Raw genomic sequence first — 27,826 nt, forward strand, 5'->3', positions numbered from 1 at the left:
GCGTCACGCTGGTGCCTCGCCCTCCCTCCCCCCTCCTCCCCCGCCGCGTTCCCGCCTCGCTGAGGGAGGAGCAAAGATGGCGGCGGCGCCTGAGGGGGGGGCGGAGATGGCGGAGGGGGCTCCCCAGAGGGCGGCTCGCTCTCCGCGCCGTGGTGGCTCCGTGTCCTGCCCGACCGCGGCGGTCCGGGTGTCGCCGCCACCACCTGCCCTCGCCCGCTGCCACCAAGTGCCACCCGCAGCCTCCGCTCCCTCCTCCGCGGCCGCCGGCGGTCCCCTCACCCCTCGCCGCGCGCGCGGCGCCTGAGGGGCAAAGATGGCGCCGGCTCCCTCAGAGCTACCGTCGCCCACTCCACAGCCACAGCCATAACTGTCCCCTCACAGCCACAGCCATAACTGCCCTCTCAGAGCCATAACTGCCCTCTCAGAGCCACAACTGCCCCCTCAGAGCCACAACTGCCCCCTCAGAGCCATAACTGGCCCTCAGAGCCACAACTGCCCCCTCAGAGCCACAACTGCCCCCTCAGAGCCATAACTGCCCCCTCACAGCCACAGCCATAACTGTCCCCTCAGAGCCACAGCTATAACTGCCTCTCAGAGCCATAATTGCCCCTCGGAGCCATAATTGCCCCTCGGAGCCATAATTGCCCCTCAGAGCCATAATTGCCCCTCAGAGCCACAACTGCTCCCTCAGAGCCATAACTGGCCCTCAGAGCCACAACTGCCCCCTCAGAGCTGTAACTGCCCTTCACAGCCACCTGGTGCCCACCACCTTCCTGGTGACACCAATGCCAACATCTCAAGGCTCAGAAATTGTAAATAATTCGCCCAGAGAGTCACAGAGAATGAGAGAAGGGGTTGTGAAACAGGGTCTTGGCCTATCAGTGAAAGAGGTGCCATGGCCTCGAAGGAGGGACCTGGCACAAAGGGCCACCTGGGCTGTTATGGCACAGTTGTCACCGGCTGTGTCTCCTGTCAGCTGGCTGGGCCGCAGGATGTAAATGTGGGTTTAAGTGCTGTTCAGAAGCTGGGCCCCGGGGCAGTGGGTCACATCTTGCTTGCCAAGGAATCCTGTGAGGGACTTTGCCTAAAACTGAACAGGGGGCACCTCCCCAAACGACCCCCAGAGCCCCCCGAGTGAATCCGTGCTGGCACAGAAACAAGGATTGCATAAGATTGATTGCACCGGCTAAATAAATGTGCATCAGGTAGGCGGCAGCTATATATGGCACAGGTGAGCTGATGAAAATACTACTGTGTAAATGTGATTTTTTTTACTCCTTGGGGCGCTTCGTTTGTGGAAACCTCCACCTTACGCCCCGCACAGAACAAGCAACGTCTCCTTTATAAACCAGACTCTGTTTCTAGTTTAGTCCTAAAACCTCCACTGTCCCCCAGTGCCCTGTGCCGGCCGATTCCCCCCTTACATCAACCCCTGCACGGCCCCTGCCTCAGTTTCCCCCAGACCACCAAGCCCCTGCCAGAGGGCAGGGTTAGATGGGATACTGGGGAGGAATTAGAGGGGATACTGGGGAAGAATTAGATGGGATACTGGGGAGGAATTAGAGGGGATACTGGGAAGGAATTAGATGGGATACTAGAAAGGAATTGGATGGGATACTAGAAAGGAATTGGATGGGATACTAGAAAGGAATTGGATAGGATACTAGGAAGTAATTAGATGGGATACTGGGGAGGAATTAGATGGGATACTAGGAAGGAATTAGATGGGATACTGGGAAGGAATTGTTGGCTGGGAGGGTGGGGAGGCCCTGGCCCAGGTTGCCCAGAGAAGCTGTGGCTGCCCCTGGATCCCTGGAAGTGTCCAAGGCCAGGTTGGACAGGGCTTGGAGCAACCTGGGCTGGTGGAAGGTGCCCCTGCCCATGGCAGGGGGTGGCACTGGATAAGATTTAAGGTTCCTTCCCAGCCAAACTAGTCTGTCATTCTCACTCTGTCATTACCCATTCTGCTTTAGCATTAACTCCTGTTTAACAAATACGAATTATTCAAGCTTAAAGCAAACTTTAACAACCTTGCTCCTGGTTTTTTCCTACTGGGATGGTGCTGGTGCAGCTCCAATAAGGTCAGCCCTTCCCTTTACCATCAGGGATGGACTGATCCCCTCACAACGAGCTGTGCTTCACTTCCTGCCACAGAGCTCCGAGAGATAAAATTAGATCAGAGAGCACGACCCCGAGAGCAGCTGGTGCCTGAGCCACTCACTCCAAATATCCCTAAGGAGCTGCAGTTTCTGCTGCAGCCATTGCACTGCCTGCCACACTGAGAGCTACAGAAACGATGAGTTTAGAGAGGATTGAGGGAGTATTGTGAAAATCATAGAATAACAGACTGGTTTGGGTGGAGAGGGACCTTAAAGCTCACCCAGTGCCACCCCCTGCCATGGGCAGGGACACCTCCCACCAGCCCAGGTTGCTCCAAGCCCCGTCCAACCTGGCCTTGGACACTTCCAGGGATCCAGGGGCAGCCACAGCTTCTCTGGGCAACCTGTGCCAGGGCCTCCCCACCCTCCCAGAGAAGGATTCCTTCTTAAAGAATCTCTTCCTGAGAAGGAAGTCTCTCGTGGGAGATTTTACCTGATCTGCACAACTTCAGCACCATCGTCTCATTGTCATTTATTACCCCCATGTTCCTCCAGAGCATCACAACCCTCTGCTGAGGGCACGTCCAGAGCAAGATGTGGAGCAGAGTGACTTCAGAGCCCGCCAGGATCCAGGTGACAGTGGGATGTCATTCCAACACTCAGGTGTGAGTCATTCCCAGGAGCCCCAGGCTGGTGATCTCACCGGTCACACGAGGTGAATCACTCTGGGACAGGGTCTGACCTTTCTCTCCTGCACAGATCTCAGCCATGATAACAGCGAGATCACTCTGGGACAGGGTCTGGCCTTCCTCTCCTGCACAGGAGATCTCAGCCATGATAACAGTGAGATCACTCTGGGACAGGGTCTGGCCTTCCTCTCCTGCACAGATCTCAGCCATGATAACAGTGAGATCACTCTGGGACAGGGTCTGACCTTCCTCTCCTGCACAGGAGATCTCAGCCATGATAACAGTGAGATCACTCTGGGACAGGGTCTGACCTTCCTCTCCTGCACAGATCTCAGCCATGATAACAGTGAGATCACTCTGGGACAGGGTCTGACCTTCCTCTCCTGCACAGATCTCAGCCATGATAACAGCGAGATCACTCTGCTCTGTTTCCACAGAAGGACGCAGCCTCTGTTTCCCCTTCCCTGGGAAGTGATGCACTGAGCACCAGACGGGACATTCCAGCAGAGGGGTCATTCCCTACAGCTGGATTTCTGGATTTCAGGACCTGTCTGCAGGAGCTGCAGTTTTCCTGCCCACCCTCGCTGTGCACAGGGGGAGGAAGGGCAGCCTCCAGTGCTGGATTCCACGGGGGAAGAGGAAATCAATGGACTGCTCTTCCCAGGGAACAGTGTGACTAATCCCTGGGGTCTGGGATGGGCTGGAATCACCACTGCAGAGGGAGCTTGTGGCTGCCCAGCTCTGCTCATCACCCCTGGTTGAGCTCCATCTCCTGACAGCTCCCAGCAGGGTGCCACGGGCTCTTCCGAGCAGAAATCATTCCAGTGGACACCTAACATGTTAATCAGATAATAAACAATTCAGATATGAGGAGGGAATTCCTGGCTGGGAGGGTGGGGAGGGGCTGGGATTGAATTCCCAGAGAAGCTGTGGCTGCCCCTGGATCCCTGGGAGTGTCCCAGGCCAGGTTGGACAGGGCTTGGAGCAACCTGGGCTGGTGGGAGGTGTCCCTGCCCATGGCAGGGGTTGGGATGGGATGGATTTTAAGGTCCCTCCCGCCCAAACCATTCCTTGGTTCTGTGAGTCTGTGATTTCCTGAGAAACATCCATCCTGGAGGCCTCCATTCAGTTCATTCCACCCAACATTTTAAAGGGGGGCCTGGAGCACTCCGAGATGTTCCCCAGCCCCTGGTGAAAGCTCTGGGAGCTGTACCTGGGAGGAACATTCCCTCTCTTTCCCACACTTACAAGGCTGATATTCCTGCAGAGGTGACTGACTATCCACTGCCTCCTCCTCCTCCCCAAACCAGACTGGCTGGTCTGGCCCTGCTGACGAGCTGGAGGGCGACCAGATCTCTGGGGTGACTCTGCTGCTGCTGCTGCCATTTGGGAAAATACTACTGATAAAATTCATCCAAATACTACTGATAAAATTCATCCAAATACTACTGATAAAATTCATCCAGATATTACTGATAAAACTCATCCAAATATTACTGATAAAATTCATCCAAATATTACTGATAAAATTCATCCAGATACTACTGATAAAATTCATCCAAATATTACTGATAAAATTCATCCCAGAGTTTTCATCCTGTTCATCCGAGGTTTAGTCTGAATCTCACCTTGGCAGAGTATTGACTGTCCTTGGCATGGAATCATCAAATCATGGAATGGTTTGGGTGGGAAGTGACCTCAAATCCCACCCAGTGCCACCCCTGCCATGGGCAGGGACACCTTCCACCAGCCCAGGTTGCTCCAAGCCCCGTCCAGCCCGGCCTTGGACACTTGCAGGGATCCAGGGGCAGCCACAGCAGTGACGTGACTCCTCCTCATTAAAGGCTGAAGTACAGCCCGAAGGAAAAATCACCAGAGGAAAATGGAGGGAAAGGAGTAGAAGAAGCACCGGGGAGGCAAAGCTACAGTAGTAGAGGGGGAAGCCCACAGGGTGTCATCAGAGTGTCAGGGAACAGCAAAAAAAAACCACAAAATAAGCCCCCAAACCCTCTCTGCACCAAAGGCTTCCCACAGAGCCTCTGCCTCGGGAGCTGCACACAGGGAATTCCCGTGGCTGTGCTTCCCTTGGTGCTGAAATACTTACACTCCACCCAGGAGTGAGAATGTTCGGCTCTTCTATAGCTTTTTATAACAAATAAATCCCCAAACACTCCACAAGGATGATAAAAAGCTTTACTGCTGCTTTAGCCATGGAATCAGTAGAGCCAGGGAATATCCTGAGCTGGAAGGGACCCACAGGGATCATCCATCCAACCCTTGGCCCTGCACAGACACCCCAACAATCCCCCCTGTCCCTCAGGGTGTTGTCCAAACCCTCCCTGAGCTCTGGCAGCCTTGGGGCTGTGCCCATTCCCTGGGGAGCCTGGGCAGTGCCAACCACCCTCTGGGAGAGGAACCTTGTCCTGAGATCCACCTAAACCAGGGCTCATCCCTCCTGGCCTTGGACACTTCCAGGGATCCAGGGGCAGCCACAGCTTCTCTGGGCAACCTGTGCCAGGACCTCAAGCATAAATTTTAGGTTTATGAGGGAAAAAGCCCTATGAATTGTAGTAAGAAAGAAACCAAAGTTCTTACAGTGAATTTACCCTAAATTTTCTAAGGTTCAATTGAAAATTATAATCTTTTTTGAGCTGTCAGTAGATGGGACATAACCCTTCAAACCATATTTCTGTAACCTCAGTATTCTCATAGAAACAGTGGGGTTCTGTGCAATCCCACGGGCCTGCAGGGGGTGGTTCTCCCAGGGAAACTTTGGATCTGAGATGAGAACCCCCCTGGCTGCTGCATCCAGGGGATGTTCCCATCAGTGGAACCACAGCAGAGGTTCCATTTGTGAGAAGCCAAAGAAGGAGCAAACACGTCCACAGGCCCAGACCCCCCTGGGGATTTGCTGCCTTGCAAATTTCATGAACCTGGGCCATCAATATTCATGGCTGCAGGAGCAGAGGCCATGCAGGCACTCCTGGGGCCATCCAAGCATTCCTGGGGGCATCCAGGCACTCCTGAGGCCATGCAGGCACTCCTGGGGGCATCCAGGCACTCCTAGGGCCATCCAAGCATTCCTGGGGCCATCCAGGCACTCCTGGGGGCATCCAGGCACTCCTGGGGCCATCCAGGCACTCCTGGGGCCATCCAAGCATTCCTGGGGCCATCCAGGCACTCCTAGGGCCATCCAGGCACTCCTGGGGGCATCCAGGCACTCCTAGGGCCATCCAGGCACTCCTGGGGCCATGCAGGCACTCCTGCCCTGGGCTCTGAGGGATGGGGGGACACAAAGGCAGAGGATCCCCTCAGCCATTAACCCAGTGGGCTCTGAGCTCTGCTCTGTCACTGTCCCCCAATCTCTGCCCTGTCACTGTCCCCCCAATCTCTGCCCTGTCACTGTCCCCCCAAGCTCTGCTCTGTCACTGTCCCCCAAGCTCTGCTCTGTCACTGTCCCCCCAATCTCTGCCCTGTCACTGTCCCCCTGAGCTCTGCTCTGTCACTGTCCCCCCAAGCTCTGCCCTGTCACTGTCCCCCTGAGCTCTGCTCTGTCACTGTCCCCCCAAGCTCTGCTCTGTCACTGTCCCCCAAGCTCTGCCCTGTCACTGTCCCCCCAAGCTCTGCCCTGTCACTGTCCCCCCAATCTCTGCCCTGTCACTGTCCCCCCAAGCTCTGCCCTGTCACTGTCCCCCTGAGCTCTGCCCTGTCACTGTCCCCCAATCTCTACCCTGTCACTGTCCCCCAAGCTCTGCTCTGTCACTGTCCCCCAAGCTCTGCTCTGTCACTGTCCCCCTTTTATTCCCAGTGTCCCTCAGGGACCTCGTGCTCACAGCCTGCCCTGGGTGTGGGGGTGCAGTTAAACCAAACCCCCCCTTCTCCCTCCCCTATCCCACCCCTCTCCAGCTCTCCCAGCTCTGCCCAGGGTCCCGCTGTCCTCCCGGGCACCCAGCCTGGAGCCCTGCAGGAATTTCCAATCCCAGACTCACGGAAAGCAGGACTGGGAGGGATGCTCAGGGTTTGTCCTTTGCCCTCCGGCGTCACTACCTGTCCTTGGCTGGGTCAGTGCCATCTGCTCTCCCCTGGACACAGCCCTGTATGGCTCCTGGGTGAGCTGTGCTGTCCCTGGGCCTCACCACAGCCATCCCAAATTCCCATCTCACTGTTTCCTGCTGTGTTTGGTGGGATTTGCTTTGGACCAGCCCGTGCTGGCCGTTCCCTTCTCTGTGTTCCCATCAGGACTTACAGATTTTATTGATCCACTCGATCCTTTCAGGAGCTGAGGTTAAACTGAGCACAGAACCCCCTGAGTCCCCCTTTCCCCATTTTAAGGATATTCCTTGTGTTTGTCCTGTTCCTGTTCAGACACTCGGCCTCTTCTCTACAAGATCCCAAAACACCTCATGGCAGATCCAGGGTTGCTTCACCAAATTCCCTTTGTGTGAGTTAAATCCGCCCTGGCTGATTTGGGAACATCCAGCGTCTGTGAGAGACCTTTAATATTCCATTTTCTTATTTCAGCCTCAGCCCCCTGTCACTGGCGTTTGTTGTTACTCAGCTGATCACAGCTGACCTTTCCCAGGAGGACTGGGGCAAAACAAATCTCTGTGTGCTTGGAATCACAGAGACACGGGGGCGGTTGGGCTGGAAAAACCCTCGGAGGGCACCAAGTCCAACTGTTCCCCCAGCACTGCCAAGGCCACCACTCACCCCTGTCCCCAAGGGCCACCTCCACAGGGCTCTGAAATCCCTCTGCCAGGGACAACAGAGGAGCTGGGAGTTCAGCTGCCAGAGGGCAGGGAGAGAGGGGATATTGGGAAGGAATCCTTCCCTGGGAGGGCAGGGAGGCCCTGGCACAGGCTGCCCAGAGAAGCTGTGGCTGCCCCTGGATCCCTGGAAGTGTCCAAGGCCAGGTTGGATGGGGCTTGGAGCGACCTGGGCTGGTGGGAGGTGTCCCTGCCCATGGCAGGGGTGGCACTGGATGGGCTTTAAGGTCCCTTCCCCCAAACCAATTCCGTGCCCTTGCAGTGGTTTTTTTGTTAGAGCTGCTTTAATGCCCGAGCCATGGGAATTCCCCCATTTCCAGTGGCAAGGGAAAAACGCAGCAGCCCTTGGGATACGACCAGGCTCTTCCCCACCCCAAAGGGCCGCTCCTGAGACAGCGAGGCCACCCAAACTCCTGTTCCACCAGCAGCCTGGATTCACTGGTGTCCACCCTTCCTCACTCTCTTCGTGGGCTCTCACTGTCCCTGTTCAATCCCATTTCCTACCCCCAGGCTCTTCCCTCCTTCCTCTGCAAGAACTGTTCTCCTCACACTGTGATCCGGGCAGGGCCCCTGGCGAGTCCCCCTGTGCCAAACCCCCCTGTGCCAACCCCCCTGTGCAACCCCCCCTTTGCCATTCCCCCTGTGCCAAACCCCCTGTGCCAACCACCCTGTGCCAACCTCCCCTTTGCCATTCCCCCTGTGCCAAACCCCCTGTGCCAACCCCCCTGTGCCAACCCCCCTGTGCCAACCTCCCCTTTGCCATTCCCCCTGTGCCAAACCCCCTGTGCCAACCACCCTGTGCCAACCTCCCCTTTGCCATTCCCCCTTTGCCATTCCCCCTGTGCCAACCCCCCTGTGCCAACCCCCCCTGTGCCAACCCCCCCTGTGCCAACCCCCCCTGTGCCGTTCCCCCTGTGCCAACCCCCCCTTTGCCATTCCCCCTGTGCCACCCCCCCTTTGCCATTCCCCCCGTGCCAACCCCCCCTGTGCCACCCCCCCCGTACCACCCCCCAGGCTGTGTCCGTGTGACAAACCGGGCTGTGCCGGGGCCGTTCCCGGCGCCCTCATCACCGAGCTGGAATTGGTTTAGGACAAACCCTCCACCTCACGAGCCAGAAGCAGGTGGAGGAATCCCGGCAGCCCGGTGTCCGTGCCCTCATCCCAACTCCTCCCCCCGAGGATGATCCCAAACCCCCCCCGAGCAGGGCAGGGGGTGCCGGGCGGTGCCGGGCGGTGCCGTGGTGGCTCCGGTGGCTCCGGTGTCCGGCGCTGGGATGAAGGAGGCCGTGCACGCCCTGGCCATGATGCTCATTCCTTTATTGTGTCGGTGCCGTGTTGGAGGGCGCGGGCGCTCCCGGGGCGCTCCCAGCGCGGGGTCGAAGCTACGTTACAGCACAGGGAGGAGGGTCCGTCCCGGCCGGAGCGGGGGGACGGGCACCTCTCTCCATACAGTATGTATAATATATATATATTTATAATATGTCCTGTATATTCCTATGTATAGTGACAAGGATGGGCCACCAGACAGTGAACTTTTGATTTCTAAATAAATCACCAGAGCAACAGGCACGAAAATTTGGTCCTAATCGAGGCCCTCACCTTGTCCACGAACCCGGAACAGACCCGCACCCACCCCCGCGCGGAAAAACCTCCAAACCTGGAACCCAAAGGAACAGTTCAACAACAACAGAAGGAAGCCCCAGCCCAGCCCCGTCCCCCCGGGGGTTTCTCCCCGTGCAGCCCCTCACACTGACGGTCCCAGACCCCGGGAACACCCCACACCCGGCACACACTCGGTGGGACACACACGGACACCGACGGACGCCACGAACACGGCCCGGGGCGCGGGGAACCTGCTCGGCCCCTCCGCGGGCTCTGCTGGCCGGGGGGGCTCGGCAGGGCCGGGGGGAGCGCTCGGGAGGCTCCCGGACCCCGCGGGACGAGCGGACCCCGGGGTACCAGCGGCACTTGGATGTTGGAAAGGGCTCATCCCGTCCCCTGCTCTGGGAGCTCCCGCGCCCGTCTCGTGCTCTGCTGGAGGGGCTCCCGCGTGGATCCCACCGTGAGCACAGTCCTGCTGGAGCTGGAGCGGGGCCTGTCCCTCGCCCTGACGCCCAGAGGACACACACACACACACCCCCCCTGCCCGCGGTGCTCCCTGGCCCGGGGGCGAGGGCACCGTCAGCGCTGTGTCCCACACCCGAGCCACAGAGACGGTCACTGGTTCAACCCCTCGGGGCTCCACGAGCTGCTGATCCGCCCAAGGTGAACTGGGGCCAGTGGAAAACAAGGAAAGGAGGAAAATCTATTCCCACAGCCTCCCCCCCCCCCCAGCTTCTCCCCGTTCTGAGGTTGTGCTTCCCGACCCCGACTCCCAGACGCTTTCCTGGAAACTAAACAAAGAGCTCCACCTCTCCCATCCACCGTGTTCTAGGGGATCATGGAATCCCAGACTGGTTTGGGTGGGAAGGGACCTTAAAGCTCACCCAGTGCCACCCTCTACCCCGGGCAGGGACACCTCCCACTAGCCCAGGTTGCTCCCAGCCCTGTCCAACCTGGCCTGGGACACTTGCAGGGATGGGGATGGTTTTATGGGGCCAGCTTGCTGTGGGGGATGCCCACGGACACCCCTGGCTGCTGAGGTCCCTGTGCACACAGACCCACCCCACGCTGTGGAAGGGACCCATCTCACTCCTCAAACACCTTCCCCTGCACCCTCCTCCCCAGGCTGAGCTCAGGAGGGAGGGAGCTCTGTCCCGGGAGCACCTACAGCTCCCAGCTGGATTCTGAGCCAGGCGCTGGGAGGGGGGAGAAGGGACGAACGTTTTGGAGGGGCAGAAGGTGCTATGGGAGGCAGGTGGAGAGGGGAAGGTGGGGCCAGAGGGCAATGATTGAGAGCTTGAGGCAGGACAATGTTAGAGGGGATGGGGAGAAGACACCCCGTGCCAGAGCAGAGGTGAGTGCAGGAGGATTCCCTCCCCCGGCTGCACCGACGGGACACGGCTGGGGGGACCTGCCCAGCTCCGAGCTCAGCACAGCCGGTTCTCCTGCTCCTGCTGTTCCTGCTCCTGCTGTTCCTGCTCCGAGCCTGTGCCTCGCTCCCTCACCCCGTCCTGTGTGCAGGACCATGGGGTGAGCAGTGACCAGTCCAACAATGGGAGAACAGAACAGGCTGCCCAGGGAGCTTCTGGACTCTCCCTCCCTGGGGATACTCCAAAGCTGGACACAATCCTGGGTAACGTGCTCTGGGGGACTGGATGAACTCCAGGGGTCCCTTCCAATCTCAACCATCCTGTGAAGGAATTCTCTTTGTTTCCAGGAGACATTCCCTCCCTGCAATCTTCTCCGACCTGCCCTCCCGGGGACTCCCTGTGCCCGGGGACTCCCTGTGCCCGGGGACTCCCTGTGCCCCGGGACTCCCTGTGCCTGGGGACTCCCTGTGCCCCGGGACTCCCTGTGCCCGGCCCTTTGCCAATCCACACCCTCCCAGGTGAGCTGGGGATCACTCCCTTATCCATGGGACTCGTGCCACACAAACAGACCTCCTCACCTCCCCCATGCCAGGGAAAGCACAGCTGCTGGCCTGGCACTGCCAGGAAGGGGCTTCACCAAGGTCCCACCTTCCCTCCCTCCGGAAGCCGCATCCCCCAGGGACACCGAGCGCGTGCGGCAGCCGGGATGGGATTCACAGCCCCAGCAGACCCCCCTCCCCATCACCCATTTCACACCCATCCCTCCCCCCCCCAGGTTGGAAATCTCCCCCAGCTCAGGAGTGACCTCCCTGTGGCACTGCCCAGCCCGGAGGGGAGCGATGACCTCCCTGCCCTGGGCGTCACCACCTTGTCCCACGTTTCTCCACTGCCTTCAGCTGCAGGATGGAGCCTCTCTCCTCCCACAGCTCTGTTTTCCACAGGCAGCGCCGCTCCCCACGCTGCCTGCCTTTGGGATGGGCGGATGGAAGGGGCTGGAAAGTTCCACCTCTTGTTGTTGCAGTCAGGAGTCCCACCCCAGGGACGGGAGATGGTGTCAGGCACCGTGACGGGCCGGGGCTGTCTCCAGAGTGTCTCCAGAGCGTGGCACAGGTGGACAAAGCCCTTGGCTTTGGTTGACTTTGGTGACTCCGTGATCCCTGTGGATGGAGCTGGTGCTCCTGGAGTGACAGCCGTGCCCGTGTCCGTGAGATGTCCCTGCTGCCATCGGCGTCAGGCTGGGGAGTCCCACTGGGGGACTCTGACAAGGCGCTGCCAGCACCGAGTCTCCAAACCCGCGTAGGAATCTCCGAATTCCCTGGGATCCAGCACAGCAAAGGCAGCACCAGCTCCTGCCAAAGCCCCCGGAGAGGGTCCCGTGCCCCTCCTGGCTGGTGAGTGAGTCCTGGCCATGCCCAGCCCTGTGCTGGGCAGGGCTGGGAGCTGGGCAAACCCAGGGGGTCAGCACAGTGCCCAGGGCCAGCCCTGCACGTCCAACAGTCCGAGCGCGTCTCCTGCCTCCGCCACCAACCACTCCATAAATAAATAGGTTAAATAAATAAAGTGACAGATCCGGGCCGGGGAGGGAGGGAGGGAGGGAAGGGCAGGTCCGTTCGTGTCTCACAAACACACGCACACAAAGCAGCTGCAGACAAGGACGAGCGGGGCCCTCCCTCGGCCCCCCGGGGCTCAGTCCAGACCGGGGCTCCGGGATGTCACTCCTGAGCTGGCATCTGAGCTGGCATCTGAGCTGGCATCTGAGCTGGCATCGCAGCGGCACAGGCGGCGCCGGAGGTGAGGGACACGTGGGTGGTGGAGGAGGGCAGCGACCGCGGCGTCTGGCACCTGGGGGACACAGAGGGGCACTGCTTGGCTCTGCTGCCCCTGCCCTGCCTCCTGCAGGGGACAGACACGGACACACTGCCCTGCTCTGCTGCCTCTACCTCCCACTGGGACAGACACGGACACACTGCCCTGCTCTGCTGCCCCTGCCCCTGCCTCTCACTGGGGACAGACATGGACACACTGTCACACACTGCCCCTGCCCTGCCTCCTGCAGGGGACAGACATGGACACACTGCCCTGCTCTGCTGCCCCTGCCCTGCCTCCCACTGGCCCCAAAATCCCCAAAATCCGGCTGTTTTCTCTGTCATTTGCAGGCAGCACCCTGTGCTGGGCAGGGCAGCACCTTGTGGGGGGGATATCTGAGTATCATGGAGTCATGGAATGGTTTGGGTGGGAAGGGATCTCAGAGCTCATCTCATCCCAACCCCTGCCATGGGCAGGGACACCTCCCACCAGCCCAGGTTGCTCCAAGCCCCCTCCAACCTGGCCTGGGACACCTCCAGGGATCCAGGGGCAGCCACAGCTTCTCTGGGCAACCTGTGCCAGCCCCTCCCCACCCTCCCAGCCAACAATTCCTTCCCAGTCTCCCATCTCTCCCTGCCCTCTGGCAGTGGGAAGCCATTCCCTGTGTCCTGTCCCTCCAGGCCTTGTCCCCAGTCCCTCTCCAGCTCTCCTGGAGCCCCTTTAGGCTCTGCAAGGGGCTCCAAGGTCTCCCTGGATCCTTCCCTTCCCCAGCTGAGCACCCCCAGCTCTCCCAGCCTGGCTCCAGAGCAGAGGGGCTCCAGCCCTGGCAGCATCTCCGGGGCCTCCTCTGGACTCTCTCCAGCAGCTCCACGTCCCTCCTGCACTGAGCTGTGCACGGTGACAACTCAACATGATCCACATTCTAAACTCCGATCCCACCCAGCGACTCGGGGCCGGTTCCAGCCCCCAAAGGAAGAGGGGGTTTGCAGCCCCGCTGCGACTCCCCCGTCTGCCCCGAGCCCCCCCTTTGTCCCCGGGGAGCATCCCGGCCCTGCCCCAGCCCCCCGTGCCCCTCACCAGGAGCGGGACTTGCGCAGGCGGGAGGCCGCCGGCCGCTCCAGGAGGTTGTCCAGGCGCATCAGCCGCTCCAGGTGCAGCGCCCGCGGGTCCTGCTCCGCCCCGTCCCCGCTCCGCTCGAACTCGAAGATGGCCGGGGGGGAGAGGTCCAGCTCCAGGAACATGATGTTCTCGGCCTGCACAGCACGGGGGAACCGGCACGGGAGTCACCGCGCGGCAGAACCGGCCCTGGCGAGCCCCGCTCCGGCTGCTGCGGCACAGGAGAGCTCCACCCGGCCCACGGCTCTGCTCGGGCTCTCCTGGCCTATCCCAGGGCTCTCCTGGTCTATCCCAGAGCTCTCCTGGCCTATCCCAGGGCTCTCCTGGCCTATCCCAGGGCTCTCCTGGTCTATCCCAGGGCTCTCCTGGTCTATCCCAGGGCTCTCCTGGCCTATCCCAGAGCTCTCCTGGCCTATCCCAGGGCTCTCCTGGCCTATCCCAGAGCTCTCCTGACCTATCCCAGGGCTCTCCTGACCTATCCCGGGGCTCTCCTGGCCTATCCCAGGGCTCTCCTGACCTATCCCAGAGCTCTCCTGACCTATCCCAGGGCTCTCCTGGTCTATCCCAGGGCTCTCCTGGTCTATCCCAGAGCTCTCCTGGCCTATCCCAGGGCTCTCCTGGCCTATCCCAGGGCTCTCCTGGCCTATCCCAGGGCTCTCCTGACCTATCCCGGGGCTCTCCTGGTCTATCTCAGGGCTCTCCTGGCCTATCCCAGGGCTCTCCTGGTCTATCCCAGGGCTCTCCTGGTCTATCCCAGGGCTCTCCTGACCTCTCCCAGGGCTCTCCTGACCTCTCCCAGGGCTCTCCTGGCCTATCCCAGGGCTCTCCTGGCCTATCCCAGGGCTCTCCTGACCTATCCCAGGGCTCTCCTGACCTATCCCAGGGCTCTCCTGGTCTATCCCAGGGCTCTCCTGACCTATCCCAGGGCTCTCCTGACCTATCCCAGGGCTCTCCTGGTCTATCCCAGGGCTCTCCTGACCTATCCCAGGGCTCTCCTGGCCTATCCCGGGGCTCTCCTGGCCTATTCCGGGGCTCTCCTGACCTATCCCAGAGCTCTCCTGGCCTATCCCAGGGCTCTCCTGGTCTATCCCAGGGCTCTCCTGACCTATCCCAGAGCTCTCCTGGCCTATCCCGGGGCTCTCCTGGCCTATCCCGGGGCTCTCCTGGCCTATCCCGGGGCTCTCCTGGTCTATCCCAGGGCTCTCCTGGCCTATCCCAGAGCTCTCCTGACCTATCCCAGGGCTCTCCTGGCCCAGCTCCCAGCGGGTCCTTCCCAAGGGCAGGAGCTGCTGGAGCCAGGGCCAGCAGCTCCGGGAGTGGCTGAGAGCAGGGATCTACTGAGGGGTGGGATAAAGCTGGGAGCTTGAGTTGGCATATCCCAGGTCACTGTGAGCTTGTTTACTCCATCTTCTGTCACAGTGTTTGTCCATCCATCCATCCATCCATCCATCCATCCATCCATCTATCCAAGCATCCATCTACCCACCTCCATATCCATCCATCCATCCATCCATCCATCCATCCATCCATCCATCCGTCCATCCATCCATCCATCCATCCATCTATCCAAGCATCCATCTACCCACCTCCATATCCATCCATCCATCCATCCATCCATCCATCCATCCGTCCGTCCATCCATCCATCCATCCATCCATCCATCCATCTATCCAAGCATCCATCCACCCACCTCCATATCCATCCATCCATCCATCCATCCACCCATCTGTCCAATCACCCATCCATCAGCCCACCTCAGTCCATCCACCCACCCACCCACCCATCCATCCATCCACCCACCAACCTCCACTTATCCTTCCATCCATCCATCCATCCACTCATCCACCCATCCATCCACCCACCTATCTACCTCCACTTATCCTTCCATCCAACCATCCATCCATCCATCCATCCATCCGTCCATCCATCCATCCATCCACTCATCCACCCACCCATCCACCTCCACTTATCCTTCCATCCAACCATCCATCACCCATCTGTCCAATCATCCATCCATCAACCCACCTCAATCCATCCACCCACCCACCCATCCCATCTATCCGTGGACTCCGTGCCCCCTGGCCCACCCCAGTGCCCCCTGGCCCACCCCACTGCCCCCCAGTCCACCCCAGTGCCCCCCTGAACACCCCAGTGCCCCCTGGCCCACCCTAGTGCCCCCCCTGGCCCACCCCAGTGCCCCCCCCAGCCCACCCCAGTGCCCCTGGCCCACCCCAGTGCCCCTGGCCCACCCCAGTGCCCCCCTGCACACCCCAGTGCCCCTGGCCCACCCCAGTGCCCCCTGGCCCACCCCAGTGCCCCCTGGCACACCCCAGTGCCCCTGGCCCACCCCAGTGCCCCCCTGGCCCACCCCACTGCCCCCCTGAACACCCCAGTGCCCCCCTGAACACCCCAGTGCCCACTGGCACGCCCCAGTGCCTCTGGCCCACCCCAGTGCCCCCCAGTCCACCCCAGTGCCCCTGGCCCACCCCAGTACCCCTGGCCCACCCCAGTGCCCCCCGGCCCACCCCAGTGCCCCCCCTGGCCCACCCCAGTGCCCCTGGCCCACCCCAGTGCCCGTGACGCACCCGGAAGCGGGGGTGGGATCTCATGGCCATGGCCACGCGGGCGTACTGGCTGATGGGTCTCTTGTAGCCCACGGCGGAGGTCGGGCGCCTCTTCATCTGGGAGCTGTTCCTGGGGCACGGAGGGGGGGAGAACCCGCCTTAGGGAGCACGAACTGACCACAGCCGTGTCCCAGCAGGGACTGAGGGGGCTCGTGGCCCTTCCCGCTGGGGCTTGGCCGGGAGGGGATTTCCACACGTGGGCACCTGCAGGTCCCTGGGCCACCAGCCCCGGGGACATCGGTGCCCACAGGCCACCAGCCCCGGGGACATCAGTGCCCACGAGCCATCAGGCCTGGGGACATCAGTGCCCACGGGCCCCCAGCCCTGGGGACATCAGTGCCCACGGGCCCCCAGCCCCGGGGACATTGGTGCCCACGGGCCCCCAGCCCTGGGGACATCGGTGCCCATGGGCCACCAGGCCTGGGGACATCAGTGCCCATGGGCCACCAGCCCTGGGGACATTGGTGCCCACGGGCCAGCAGCGCTGGGGACATTGGTGCCCACGGGCCAGCAGCGCTGGGGACATCAGTGCCCACGGGCCACCAGCCCCGGGGACATCGGTGCCCATGGGCCAGCAGTGCCGGGGACATTGGTGCCCACGGGCCCCCAGCCCTGGGGACATCAGTGCCCACGGGCCACCAGCCCTGGGGACATCAGTGCCCACGGGCTACCAGCCCCGGGGACATCAGTGCCCACGGGCTACCAGCCCTGGGGACATCAGTGCCCACGGGTCACCAACCCCGGGGCAGCACCTGGGCCAGGGCCAGGCCAGGGCCAGGACGTACCCTCCGGTGGGCACCAGCGGCTGGAACTTCCACTGGTCCTCGTCGCCGTCGAAGTAGAGGCGGTTCATGATCTTGTTCTTCTCCTCGGGAGGGATGAAGTTCTCGATAATCAAGTACCTGAGCCAGGGAGCGGCCGAGAGGGAGGAGAAGGAGTGATGGGGGGAAGGAGCAGGAGAGGAAGGAGTTAATGAGACAGGAGACAGAAAACAGCCCGGAAAGGGAGAGGAAAGGGATGGCAGGAAGAGAGGGAGACAGCGCAGCGAGAGGAAACATCCAGAGGATGAAAACGGGATGGAGGTGGAGAGGGTGAAGGAATAGATGCAGCCACGGAGAGGGGAGGGGAAGGAGAGGAAGGGCGGGGGTGACAGTCATCAGAGAGGAGCCAGGACCCCTGGGAGCTCTGGGGCTCCAGGCAGGATCAGAACCACCCCCCTCCTCTCCTCCCCTGGCAGCCTGACCCCAAAATCAAGGGCAGCTCAACGATGCCAAACAGACCCTGAAGGGAATCTTTTTTCCCGTGTTTTTTGGGGCAAATCGAGCAGCTGCCAAAAACTGTTCCCCATCCACGAGCTGCTTCTCCCAACTGCAGCTTCTCCACAGCCACGTGTGGGGAGGGAAAAGGGGGAGATCGGGGATGGGATTCTGTTCCCAGTAAAACCGTTTTCCCCCAAAAACGCTGAAGTGCTTGTAAATGTCTGGGGGGGATAAAGTACTGAAAGAGATGAGTGTTTGAAGTGAGAACAAACCCCCGGGGGCGGAGGAGCAGCAGCTGCTGCTGTGGGAGGCTCCCGGAAGGCAAAGGCTGCCTGGCTGTGCCCCGGGAGCTCCCACAGGGCCGGGCTCACCCTGAGTCCCCCCGGAGCCGCTCGCCCTCTGAGGATGGCACTGGGGCCACAGCAGGTCTCCAGATGCCCCCAGCCCCTGCTGCCACCCCCCGGGTTCACCCCCAGCCCGTGCTGCTGCTGTGCTGGTGTTTCTGCTGGAATATTTTCTGCTTTTCCCCTTTCTCAGCGGCTTTCAGACACCCCGAGTGCTGCTCGCCCGGCGCTCAGGGTTCCAACACCTTCTGCCACAGCCAGCAAAGGTGGGAAGGGCTCAGCTGTCCCTGGCAGTGGGGGATTGCTCCCTCCAGCTCTGCACCCACCCTGAGCCCCCCAGCCCTGCTCTGAGCACCCCAACTCTGACCTGAGCCCTCCAGCCCTGCTGTGAACACCCCAACTCTGACCTGAGCCCCTCAGCCCTGCTCTGAGCCCCCAACTGTGAACACCCTGCTGTGAACACCCCAACTCTGCCCTCCACACCCCAATTCTGTTTTGTGCACCCAAGCTCTGCCCTGCACACCCCAAGTCTACCCTGCACACCTCAGCCCTGCTCTGAGACTCCAGATCTCCTCTGCACACCCCATTTCTGTCCTGAGCACCCCAACTCTGATCTGAGCCCCCTAGTCCTGCTCTGAGCACCCCAACTCTGACCTCCACACCCCAATTCTGTTTTGTGCACTCAAGCTCTGCCCTGCACACCTCAGGTCTGCCCTGCACACCTCAGCCCTGCTCTGAGACCCCAGATCTCCTCTGCACACCCCATCTCTGCCCTGAGCACCCCAACTCTGCACTGGAAACCCCATCTCTGCCCAGCACACCCCAATTCTGCCCAGCACACCCCAATTCTGCCCAGCACACCCCAGCTCTGTCCTGCACATCCCACTTGTGTCCTGCACACCCCAATTCTGCCCAGCACAGCCCAGCTATGCTCTGTGCATCCTAACTGTGCTCTGTGCACCCCAGGCCTGGCCTGTGCCCCCCAACTCTGCTTTGTGCACCCAGATCTTCCCTGCACACCCTAATTCTGCCCAGCACACCTCAATTCTGCCCGGCACACCCCAATTCTGCCCGGCACACCCCAATTCTGCCCGGCACACCCCACTTCAGCCCGGCACACCCCAGCTCTGTCCTGTACACCCCAGCTCTGTCCTGCACACCCCAATTCTGCCCAGTACACCCCAGCTCTGTCCTGCACACCCTAATTCTGCCCAGTACACCCCACTTCAGCCCAGCACACCCCAGGCCCAGGTGCCCCACAACCACCCCACAACCACCTACTTGAGCTTCAGCTCCCTCGTCTGCTCGTTCTGGGCCTCCTCCAGGTCCTGGCGCACTCGGATGTACTCGTCGTGCTGGTCCTGGATCTCGGCCTTCACGGCCTGCAGCTTGGCATAGAGCTGGGGGGGACAGCACCCTCAGTACCCTCAGCACCCTCGGCCCCCTCAGCCCCACGCCCGGGGCCGCAGTGAGCCCTGGGGAGGGACGTCCTTGTCCTTGTCCCCGTCCCCATCCCCGTCCCCGCCACACTCTCACCTTCTTCAGCTTCTTGGTTTTGATCTCCACCTCCTGCTGCAGGGAGGTGAAGGTCTCCCGCAGCTCCATGGTCTCCTCGTCCCGCAGCAGCACCTCCTGCTGCATCTCCCGCTCCCGGCGTTTCTGCGGCGCAGGGGACACGGTCGGAGCCGGGAGGGGACACGGCCCACGGCCCCCGTGACCCCCGGGTGACCCCTGTCACCCCTGAGTGACCCCTGTCACCCCCAAATTACCCCTGTCACCCCCGAGTGACTCCTGTCACCCCTGAGCAACCCCTTGTCACCCCCAAACGACCCCTGTCACCCCCGAGCGACTCCTGTCACCCCCAATGACCCCTATCACCCCTGAGCAACCCCTGTCACCCCCAAATGACCCCTGTCACCCCTGAGTGACCCCTGTCACCCCCAAATGACCCCTGTCACCCCCGAGTGACCTGTCACCCCTGAGCGACCCCTGTCACCCCTGAGCAACCCCTGTCACCCCTGAGCAACCCCTGTCACCCCCAAATGACCCCTGTCACCCCTGAGTGACCCCTGTCACCCCCAAATGACCCCTGTCATCCCCAAGTGACCCGTCACCCCAAAACGAACCCTATCACCCCTGAGCAACCCCTGTCACCCCCAAACGACCCCTGTCACCCCTGAGTGACCCCTGTCACCCCCGAGTGACCCCTGCCACCCCCCCGCCGGTACCTGCTCCGCGATCTCCTGCCGCCGCAGCTCCAGCATCTTCTGCTGCTCGTTGGTGTGGTCCACGATGGTCCTGCCCCCGATGAGCAGCTTGCTCTCCATCGCCTGGGGAGGGGGCAGAGGGAGGGCAGAGCGTGTTGTCACCCTCCCCACCCCGCAGGGTTTGCCTCAGGCCACCCTCACTGGGAGGTCACTCCCATCCCTGGTCCCTGTCCCCATCCCTGCTTTGGGGTAGGCTGGAGGTCTTCGTGTAGCAGACACTCCAGTGCCCAGCTGATGGGGAGGGGGCTGTGCAGGATAGGATTGGATATTGGGAACAATTCCTTCATGGAATGTCCAGCCCTGGCACAGCTGCCCAGGGCAGGGGGGAGTCCCCACCCCGGAGGGATTTGAAGGGTGTGTGGATGTGGCACTCGGGTCAGTGGTGGCCTTGGCGTGCGGGGGGATGGTTGGACTCCGTGGTCTTGGAGGGCTTTTCCCACCTAAATAATTCCATGATCCTAAGGACACCCACCAGCCCGGGGCCGGTTCAGCTCCATGGGCGGGGCTGGGGGGCTGGGGGGGTGTGGGTGACGTGCCCCCTCCGCTGGATCCCAGCCCAGCCCATTCCAGTCCCACTCCAGTCCCACCCCAGTCCCACTTCCTTCCGCACAGCTGCCAACCCACGGGATTCCACCGATGGGCAGCAGCTCCGGCAGCGGGGCCCGGCCTCCACCCCCTCCTTCCACCAGCTGTGACACACAGACACAGACAGACACACAGACAGACACACACAGAGACAGACACAGACAGACACACAGACAGACACACAGAGACAGCTTGTACACACACACACAAACACACACACACACACAGCCTGTGCTCACACACACACACAAACACACACACACACACACACACACACAGCCTGTGCTCACACACACACACACACACACACACACACACACACACACACACACAGCCTGTGCTCACACACACACACAAACACACACACACACACACACACACACACAGCCTGTGCTCACACACACACAAACACACAGACACAGACACACACACCCCCACAGCCTGTGCACACACACACAGACACCCCTCACACACACACACACAAACACACACACAGCCAGCCTGTGCACACACACACACAGACACACACACACAGACACACACATGCACAGACACACACACAGCCTGTGCTCACACACACACACACACACACACACAGCCTGTGTACACACACACACACACACACGGCCTGTGCTCACACACACACACACACACACACACACACAGCCTGTGTACACACACACACACACACACGGCCTGCGCTCACACACACACACACACACACGTGCACAGGCCCAGGGTGCACACGCCATGCCGGGGTGCACACGCTCACACACGCGTGTCAGTGCGTGTGGGAGCCCCGTGTGTGGCAGAGCCGTGCAGGAGGGGAGCACCCCGTGTGTGCCCGTGTGTGAGTGCTCGTGCCAGCCGGGTGTGCGGCCGTGTGCCGGCCCTGCTCCCCTCAGGGTGCCCCTGGTCCCCACGGCTGCGCTCCGGGGTGTCAGCAGGGACGGACCCCGATGTCCCCGTGACACCACACACAGCTTTAAAATCAACCTGCCAGACACAGAGCCAGCACAGCCACCATCCCCGGGGTGTGCCCTCTGCCACCATCCCCGGGGTGTTCCCGTCACCAGCACGTGGCCTCTCTCACCCACTGGTGTCTGCCCACAGGGTCCTTCTGGACCCCCCAGATCAAGGGTGCCTGGACTCCCAGGACCCCCCTCACTGCCACAGCCACGGCCCTGAGGGGCAGCAGGGCCACCAGCCCAGCCCAAGGGGTGCCAGGACTCGGGGGGCACAGAAGGCATTCATGCTGCTGTCACATGTCCCCACACAGGGGTCTCCACGGGGGTCCCAAGCCATGTCCCCTGGCTGTACCCCAGCACCAGCAAACCAGTGACCCCCATTCCCACCAGCAGCCATGTGGGGCCAGACTCTATTTCCCCTGTTTCCCCCCCCATTTTTCCCCTTCCTGGCTGCAGGGGGGCACACTGTGGGGTTCTGGGGTGCTGCAGGCAGCCCCCCAACACCCACGGGACACCCCACAACTGTAGCACCAGCTCCCACCTTCCCCCACCTCACGAGAGCCCTGCAGCCACTCAGCACCGCGGGGGCACAGCCCCCGGGGGGTGCCCCATCCACCCCCTGACCCCAACCCCTGGGATTCCCCCTCCTCCTGTCCCCAACACCTTCGGATGGGGGTTCCTGGCCGGGTGTTCTGCTCGGGGTGAGACCCCCAAGGGCAGCCCCCCGACTCGATCCTGTGCCATCCCCTGCCAGGGCTCCCAGAGTGGCCAGGCTGGGATCACTGGGGTGCTCCAGGCCCCTCACCCTTCTCCTCCAAACCCAGTTCTTGGCCCTAATTGCTCCCTGGGATGCTGAGTGTCCCCCACCCCCGCTGGGGTGCAGGGAGGGGGCCGGGTGGGTGCAGGGATGATGTTCCTGCTGCCTCCCCTCCCCGCCGGATTAAGGGGTTTCTTAGTGCTGCTGTTTCCTCCCTGCCAGAGCCCTTATTCCCTCTAACGAGGAGACTCCCAATCTCCTTTAGCACTAAGCCTCTCCCGGGAACTTATTTCCGGCACCCAAATAACTTCCCAGCACTTTCCCTCCCGCTGACCTCGGCCTCAGCCCCCGGCAGAGCTGTCAGGGCCCACAGCACCCGCACCCGGCTTGTCCATGGCACTGACCCTCCCCCTGGGCACATCTGGGAGCCCAGGAGCACAGCCGGGCACCCAGGAGCACATCTGGGCACCCAGGAGCACAGCTGGGCAGGCTGGCCCCCACCTCTTCGAGCTCCCTGGTGCCCACTAACCCAGCTGGGTGGCAGAGGCAGAGCCCACGTCCAGCAGTGTGATGACACGCGGGGTGCAGAGTGTGTCGGCCTGGGTGTGGAGGGTACTCCGTGTCCCCCCAGTCACCTTGGCTGCCTTTGCCACGGCCACTGCAGAGCCAGTGGCTCCTTGCCTGGCCCTGCTGTGTGCCAGAGCTGCCCGTGGGCACCAGGAGGCCACCCAGTGTCCCCTGCAGTGCCCCCCAGACAGTGCCCGGTGGGGCGAGCATTGGGCTGACACAGGGGGGATTTCTGCTCCCTGAGGTGACACCTCACTGGTGTGACTGTGCCTGACTGTGTCTGACTGTGCTGTACCCCCACGGCCAGAGGGTCCCCACATACAGAGTGGCTCCAAAGGCCCCCAAAGGGGATGTGGTGTCACCTCACCTCCGGCCCTGCCTTGTTACTCAGCAGTTCCAGGACACACGGTGGCCCCGGGCCAGCCCTGCTGTGCTGTGCCAGATGAGGAGACCGTGCTGGACAGCTGCCAGCCACAGCCTGCACCCCACAGCCTGCACCCCACAGCCTGCACCCCACCGTGGCTGTGGGGACCGGGCTGGGCATCCTGCTCTGCCAGGACAACAGCCACGGGACACCCGCCGTGCCAGCCAGGGACCAGTGTCCCCCCCACGGCTCTGCCCCAGCGGGTTCCCACGGGTCTCTGTGCAGGCATCCGGGCACGGCCACGCATCCCTGGGCATGATCACGCATCCCTGGGCACGGCCATGTGTCCCTGGGCACGGCCCTGCCTCCCCGGGGCTGCAACAAACACAGCCCTGCCCGCAGAGGAGGGTCTGGACCCCCCCTGCTCAGCCCCGACACTCCGAGCATGTGCCCCCCAGAGGGGTCCCTGCTTGTGCTGCAGCCCTGTCACTGCAGCTGGGCCACCGAGGGGCCAGAGGGGCTGTGCCAGAGGGGCTGTGCCAGAGAGGCTGTGCTGGAGGGGCTGTGCTGGAGCGTGACATGGCAGGTCAGGGGGCTGGGGCTCTGTCCCCACCCGGGTCAGGGGGCTGGGGCTCTGTCCCTCTCCAGGTCAGGGAGCTGGGGCTCTGTCCCCACCCGGGTCAGAGGGCTGGGGCTCTGTCCCTCTCCAGGTCAGGGAGCTGGGGCTCTGTCCCCCCCGGATCACGGGGCTGGGGCTCTGTCCCCCCCGGATCACGGGGCTGGGGCTCTTTCCCCCTCGGATCAGGGGGCTGGGGCTCTGTCACCCCCCTGGATCAGGGGGCTGGGGCTCTGTCCCCCCTTGGATCAGGGGGTTGGGGCTCTGTAACCTCCCCGGGTCAGGGGGCTGGGGCTCTGTCCCTCTCCAGGTCAGGGGGCTGGGGCTCTGACCCCCTCTGGATCAGGGGGCTGGGGCTCTGTAACCCCCTGGATCAGGGGACTGGGGCTCTGTTCCCCCCCGGATCAGGGAGCTGGGGCTCTGTCCCCTCTCAGGTCAGGGGGCTGGGGCTCTGTCCCCCCCCCAGGTCAGGGGTCTGGGCTCCCTCCCCACCGCCCTCACTGTGGTCCCGCCCCACGGCTGCCAAGGGCATGTGGGGTGGGTCAGGACCCCCCCAGCCTCACTGGGGACAGGAGCAGGGTTGGGGTGGGGGCAGAGGTGCAGCCCCAGACCCCCAGCACAGCAGGGAATGCCATGGCCCCTCTCACCCTCAGCCCCACATCCCTGAGCATCCCTGAGCTGGTAGTGGTGCCAGTTACATGCCCCCACCCACCCTGCTCTGGCTCAGGGTGCCAGGAAGGATTTGGGGCTGGGAGGGGGGCAGGGGTCCCTGCAGAGCTGCCAGGCTGTGCCAAGGGCTCCCAGCCCTGCCCAGCCCAGCAGAACCGGGGGGCTGGCAGGGGGCAGGTGCACAGTGTCCCCAGCCCCAGCCCTGGGCACGCTCTTGGTGCCACGGGGATGAATCTGCAGCATCACTCCCGTCACTCCCCCTCCCTGCCACGAGCTGCTTTGTTGTGCCGAGGGGGACCGGAGCTGAGCACAGCAAACTCGTGCCACCAGTGACCCACTCCCCCAGAGCCCTTCCCAGCCGCCTCCCTGCAGCTCCACACGGGGTTCCCACCCACGTCCGTGTCTGAGGGCAACCCCGGCCCAGCCCCACACATCAGCCCGGGTCAGGGGCTCTTGGGGGCACCTCGCTGAGAGCCCCCCTTGCCTGGGCACCCCGGTGGGCTCCTGGCACAGGTTCCCTGCTCAGGGCCCATTCCCACACCCCGGGAGGGGTTGGGGGCACAGCAGGTCTCTCCCCCGGCCTCGTTGGTGACACGTACCTTGTACTTGATGGCCAGCAGCTCCGTGGCCTCCTGCTCCTTCCGCAGGTCCTCGATCATCTTCTCCTTCTCCTGGAGCAGCTTCTGCTTCTCCTCGCTCACCAGGCTGTGGTCATCCTGGATAGCGGCCTTCTCCTCTTCCAGCCTCTCCTTCTGCTCCTTCAAGTAGTTCTCCATGTTCTTCTCCAGGCCCTCCTCGTTGTCGTCCTCCCCTTCGTTCTCCACGGTGCCTTCTCCGTCCGTCGCTTTCTTCCTCCGGCTGCTCCTTCTCCTCTTCTTGCCCAGCATCCCGCGTTTCTCCAGCTGGGCTTTCAGCCGCACGATCTCCTCCTGGAACTCCCGCAGCAAGGTGTCCTTGGGGTCCTCGTTCACCCGGGGCTTGTTCTTGATGTTCTTGGCCCTGTTGGCGAACCTGAGGGTGGAGAGGCTCTCGTCGTAGCTGTGGGAGGCCGGGCCCAAGGTGGCCACCATGATTGTCTTGGCGTTGCCCCCGAGGGAGTCCTGCAGCAGGCGGGTCAGCTTGGAGTCCCGGTAGGGGATGTGCGTGCTCCTGCCGTCCACGAGCGCGGAGATGACGTTGCCCAGGGCGGAGAGGGAGAGGTTGATCTTGGAGGCTTCCTTGGGGCGCTCCCCGTGGGCCCCCATTTTGCTCTGGCGCTCGCTGCCGGCCAGGTCCACCAGGTTGAGCTTGCCCACGCGGATGTGCTCCTCGCCGTCCGGCCCCGTCTCGCTGCACTCGATGGTGATGAGGAAGATGGCGTGGGAGCGGGAGCTGTGCTCGTTCATGTTGGTGCTGCCCACGGAGCGCGTCTGGCTCCCCAGGTTCATCACGTGCTCGATCTCCTTGACGTTCTTGGTCACGAAGGAGGAGAGGTCCTTGATGTACACCCCCGTCTCGGGGTTCTCCTTCAGCTCCAGCTTCTTGCTCTGGTCCTTGGCGAGGAGGTCCCTGATCTCCTCCTGGTAGATCTCCAGGTACGAGGCCCTCACCAGGTACTGCTGGTTCTGGGAGCGGGAGATGTGCGTGAAGATGTGCTCGAAGGCGCTGGGGATGATGCCGCGCTTCTCGGGCTCGGCCCAGGCGCCCTGCATGGTGTAGGTCTTGCCGGTGCCGGTCTGGCCGTAGGCGAAGACGGTGCCGTTGAAGCCCTGCAGCACCGAGTCGATGAGCGGCCGCACCGTCTCGTCGTACAGATCGGCCTGCTTGGAGCTGGCGTCGTACACGGCGTCGAAGGTGAAGGTCTTGGGCAGCTCCCCGGGGGCGGCGCGGGGGTTGCGGATGCTCACCTGGCCCAGCTTCACGTCCAGCTCCAGGACGCGCTCGTATCCCGCCGCCTCCTCCCGCCGGCTCATGGGCCGGCACCGGGCCACCACCCGGAGCGCCTCGCAGCCGCTGCGGGGCTTACCGGCCATGGCGGCGGCGGGCGGGGCCGGCGGCGCAGCGGGGCTGGGGGGCTCAGCCGCGCCGCCCCCGCGGCATCCCCGGGGCCGGGGCCGGGGCCGAGCGGGCGCGGGGGGCGCGGGGGGCCGGGGCGCGGCGGGGCGGCCCCGCCGGGCGCTCGCTCATGGCAGCGCGGCCGCTGCGCCCCGCCCGGTGCGGGGATGGGGCGGGCGGGGCGGGCCGGGGCGGGGCGCGGCCGGGCGGCGATTGGTGCGCGCCCCGCAACGCACCCGCGCGCCCGGGCGCGCACCCGCACGCGCGCCCCCCCCCTCCCCGAGCGCGCCCCCGCGCCCGCCCCCGCACCCGGGAGCGCTGCGACCCCCCCCCCCCCGGCTCCCCCCGGGCACGCCGGGAGCTGTAGTGCGGCCTTTGTGCTGCGCGGTTGGGGATGCGGGGCTGGGGCGGGGGACGAAGGATGCGGGGCTGGGATGGGGGACGAAGGAGGCAGGATGAGGGATGAGAGGTGCGGGACTGGGATGCTGCGCTGGAATGCAGAGTTAGGATGCGGGATCGGGGTGTAGAATGAAGGATAAAGGGCTGAGACGCAGGGCTGGGACGTGGGATGAAGGATGCAGGGGTGGGATGCAGGATGCAGAGCACGGGATTGGGGTGCAGGGCAGAGAATGAAGGATTGGAACGTGGGATAAAAAATGCAGGATTGGGATGCGGGACTGGGATGTGGGATGCACTGTGCAGGATGTGGGGTGAAGAAAGCAGGGTTGGGATGTTGGATGAAGGGTGAAGGACTGGAATGCAGGGCTGGGATGCTGCACTGGAAGGCAGGATGTGGGTTGCAGAAGGAAGGATGCAGGATTTGCATGCAGGATGCAGAGTACTTTTGTGGGATTGGGATGCAGGGTCCATGATGGGGGCTGTGGCATTGGGGTGCAGGGTCCATGATGGGAGCTGTGGGATTGGGATGCAGGGTGCAGGGTCCATGATGGGGGCTCTGGGATTGGGATGCAGGGTGCAGGAGGGACTGGAGAGGCAGGGGGTGCCCATCCCCAGCACTCGAGCAGGGACAAAGCCCTTTCCTTGGGTCTGGCAGCAGGCACAGGGATAACTCCCCATCCATCCCACTCTATCCCATCCCATCCCATCCCTGCAGAGCAGAGCAGGGTCACCCTTGGCAGGGTCACCCTTGGCAGCCCTGCAGTGTTTGGGGGTCCCTGGGCTGCCCCAGGCTCTGTGTCCCCTCGCAGGCTGGCGCATCCCTGCACAGCCCAGTGGGAATAATCCCTGTTCCTTATGGGGCTGTGGGGGGAGATTAAACATTCTTGTGGTTAATCGAGTCTGAGCAGCCGCCCGTTCCTTCCCC

At 62.5% G+C, this 27,826-nt stretch overlaps 1 protein-coding gene and 1 long non-coding RNA gene across 2 annotated transcripts; one reads left to right on the forward strand and one right to left on the reverse strand.

The window, feature by feature from the left end:
* The first annotated feature begins 683 nt into the window (after positions 1-683).
* On the forward strand, positions 684-7,642 carry LOC116784658. The gene is made up of 3 exons (XR_004356192.1): positions 684-1,205; positions 2,655-2,762; positions 7,310-7,642. It is a non-coding gene; the product is annotated as an uncharacterized LOC116784658 (long non-coding RNA).
* Positions 7,643-12,038: 4,396 nt separating this feature from the next.
* Positions 12,039-26,481, reverse strand: KIF3C (kinesin family member 3C). The gene is made up of 8 exons (XM_032683453.1): positions 25,068-26,481; positions 19,904-20,005; positions 19,212-19,334; positions 18,957-19,075; positions 16,858-16,974; positions 16,034-16,142; positions 13,410-13,585; positions 12,039-12,368 (listed from the first exon to the last, which is right to left on the reverse strand). Exons 1-8 carry the CDS (start codon positions 26,478-26,480, stop codon positions 12,239-12,241), a joined length of 2,289 nt encoding a protein of 762 aa, XP_032539344.1. The 5' UTR covers position 26,481; the 3' UTR covers positions 12,039-12,238.
* Positions 26,482-27,826: the final 1,345 nt, after the last annotated feature.

The sequence above is a fragment of the Chiroxiphia lanceolata genome, chromosome 3 (genome assembly GCF_009829145.1).
Source record: "Chiroxiphia lanceolata isolate bChiLan1 chromosome 3, bChiLan1.pri, whole genome shotgun sequence".
Classification (NCBI taxonomy): Eukaryota; Metazoa; Chordata; class Aves; order Passeriformes; family Pipridae; genus Chiroxiphia; species Chiroxiphia lanceolata.

Excerpts from the sequence above, each read along its gene's own strand:
- KIF3C (XM_032683453.1), bottom strand. The coding sequence starts at position 26,480 with ATGGCCGGTAAGCCCCGCAGCGGCTGCGAGGCGCTCCGGGTGGTGGCC. Across the intron at positions 19,076-19,211 it reads AAACCAAGAAGCTGAAGAAG|CTCTATGCCAAGCTGCAGGC; the intron begins GTGAGAGTGTGG and ends TGTCCCCCCCAG. Across the intron at positions 13,586-16,033 it reads GATCCCACCCCCGCTTCCGG|GCCGAGAACATCATGTTCCT; the intron begins GTGCGTCACGGG and ends CGTGCTGTGCAG.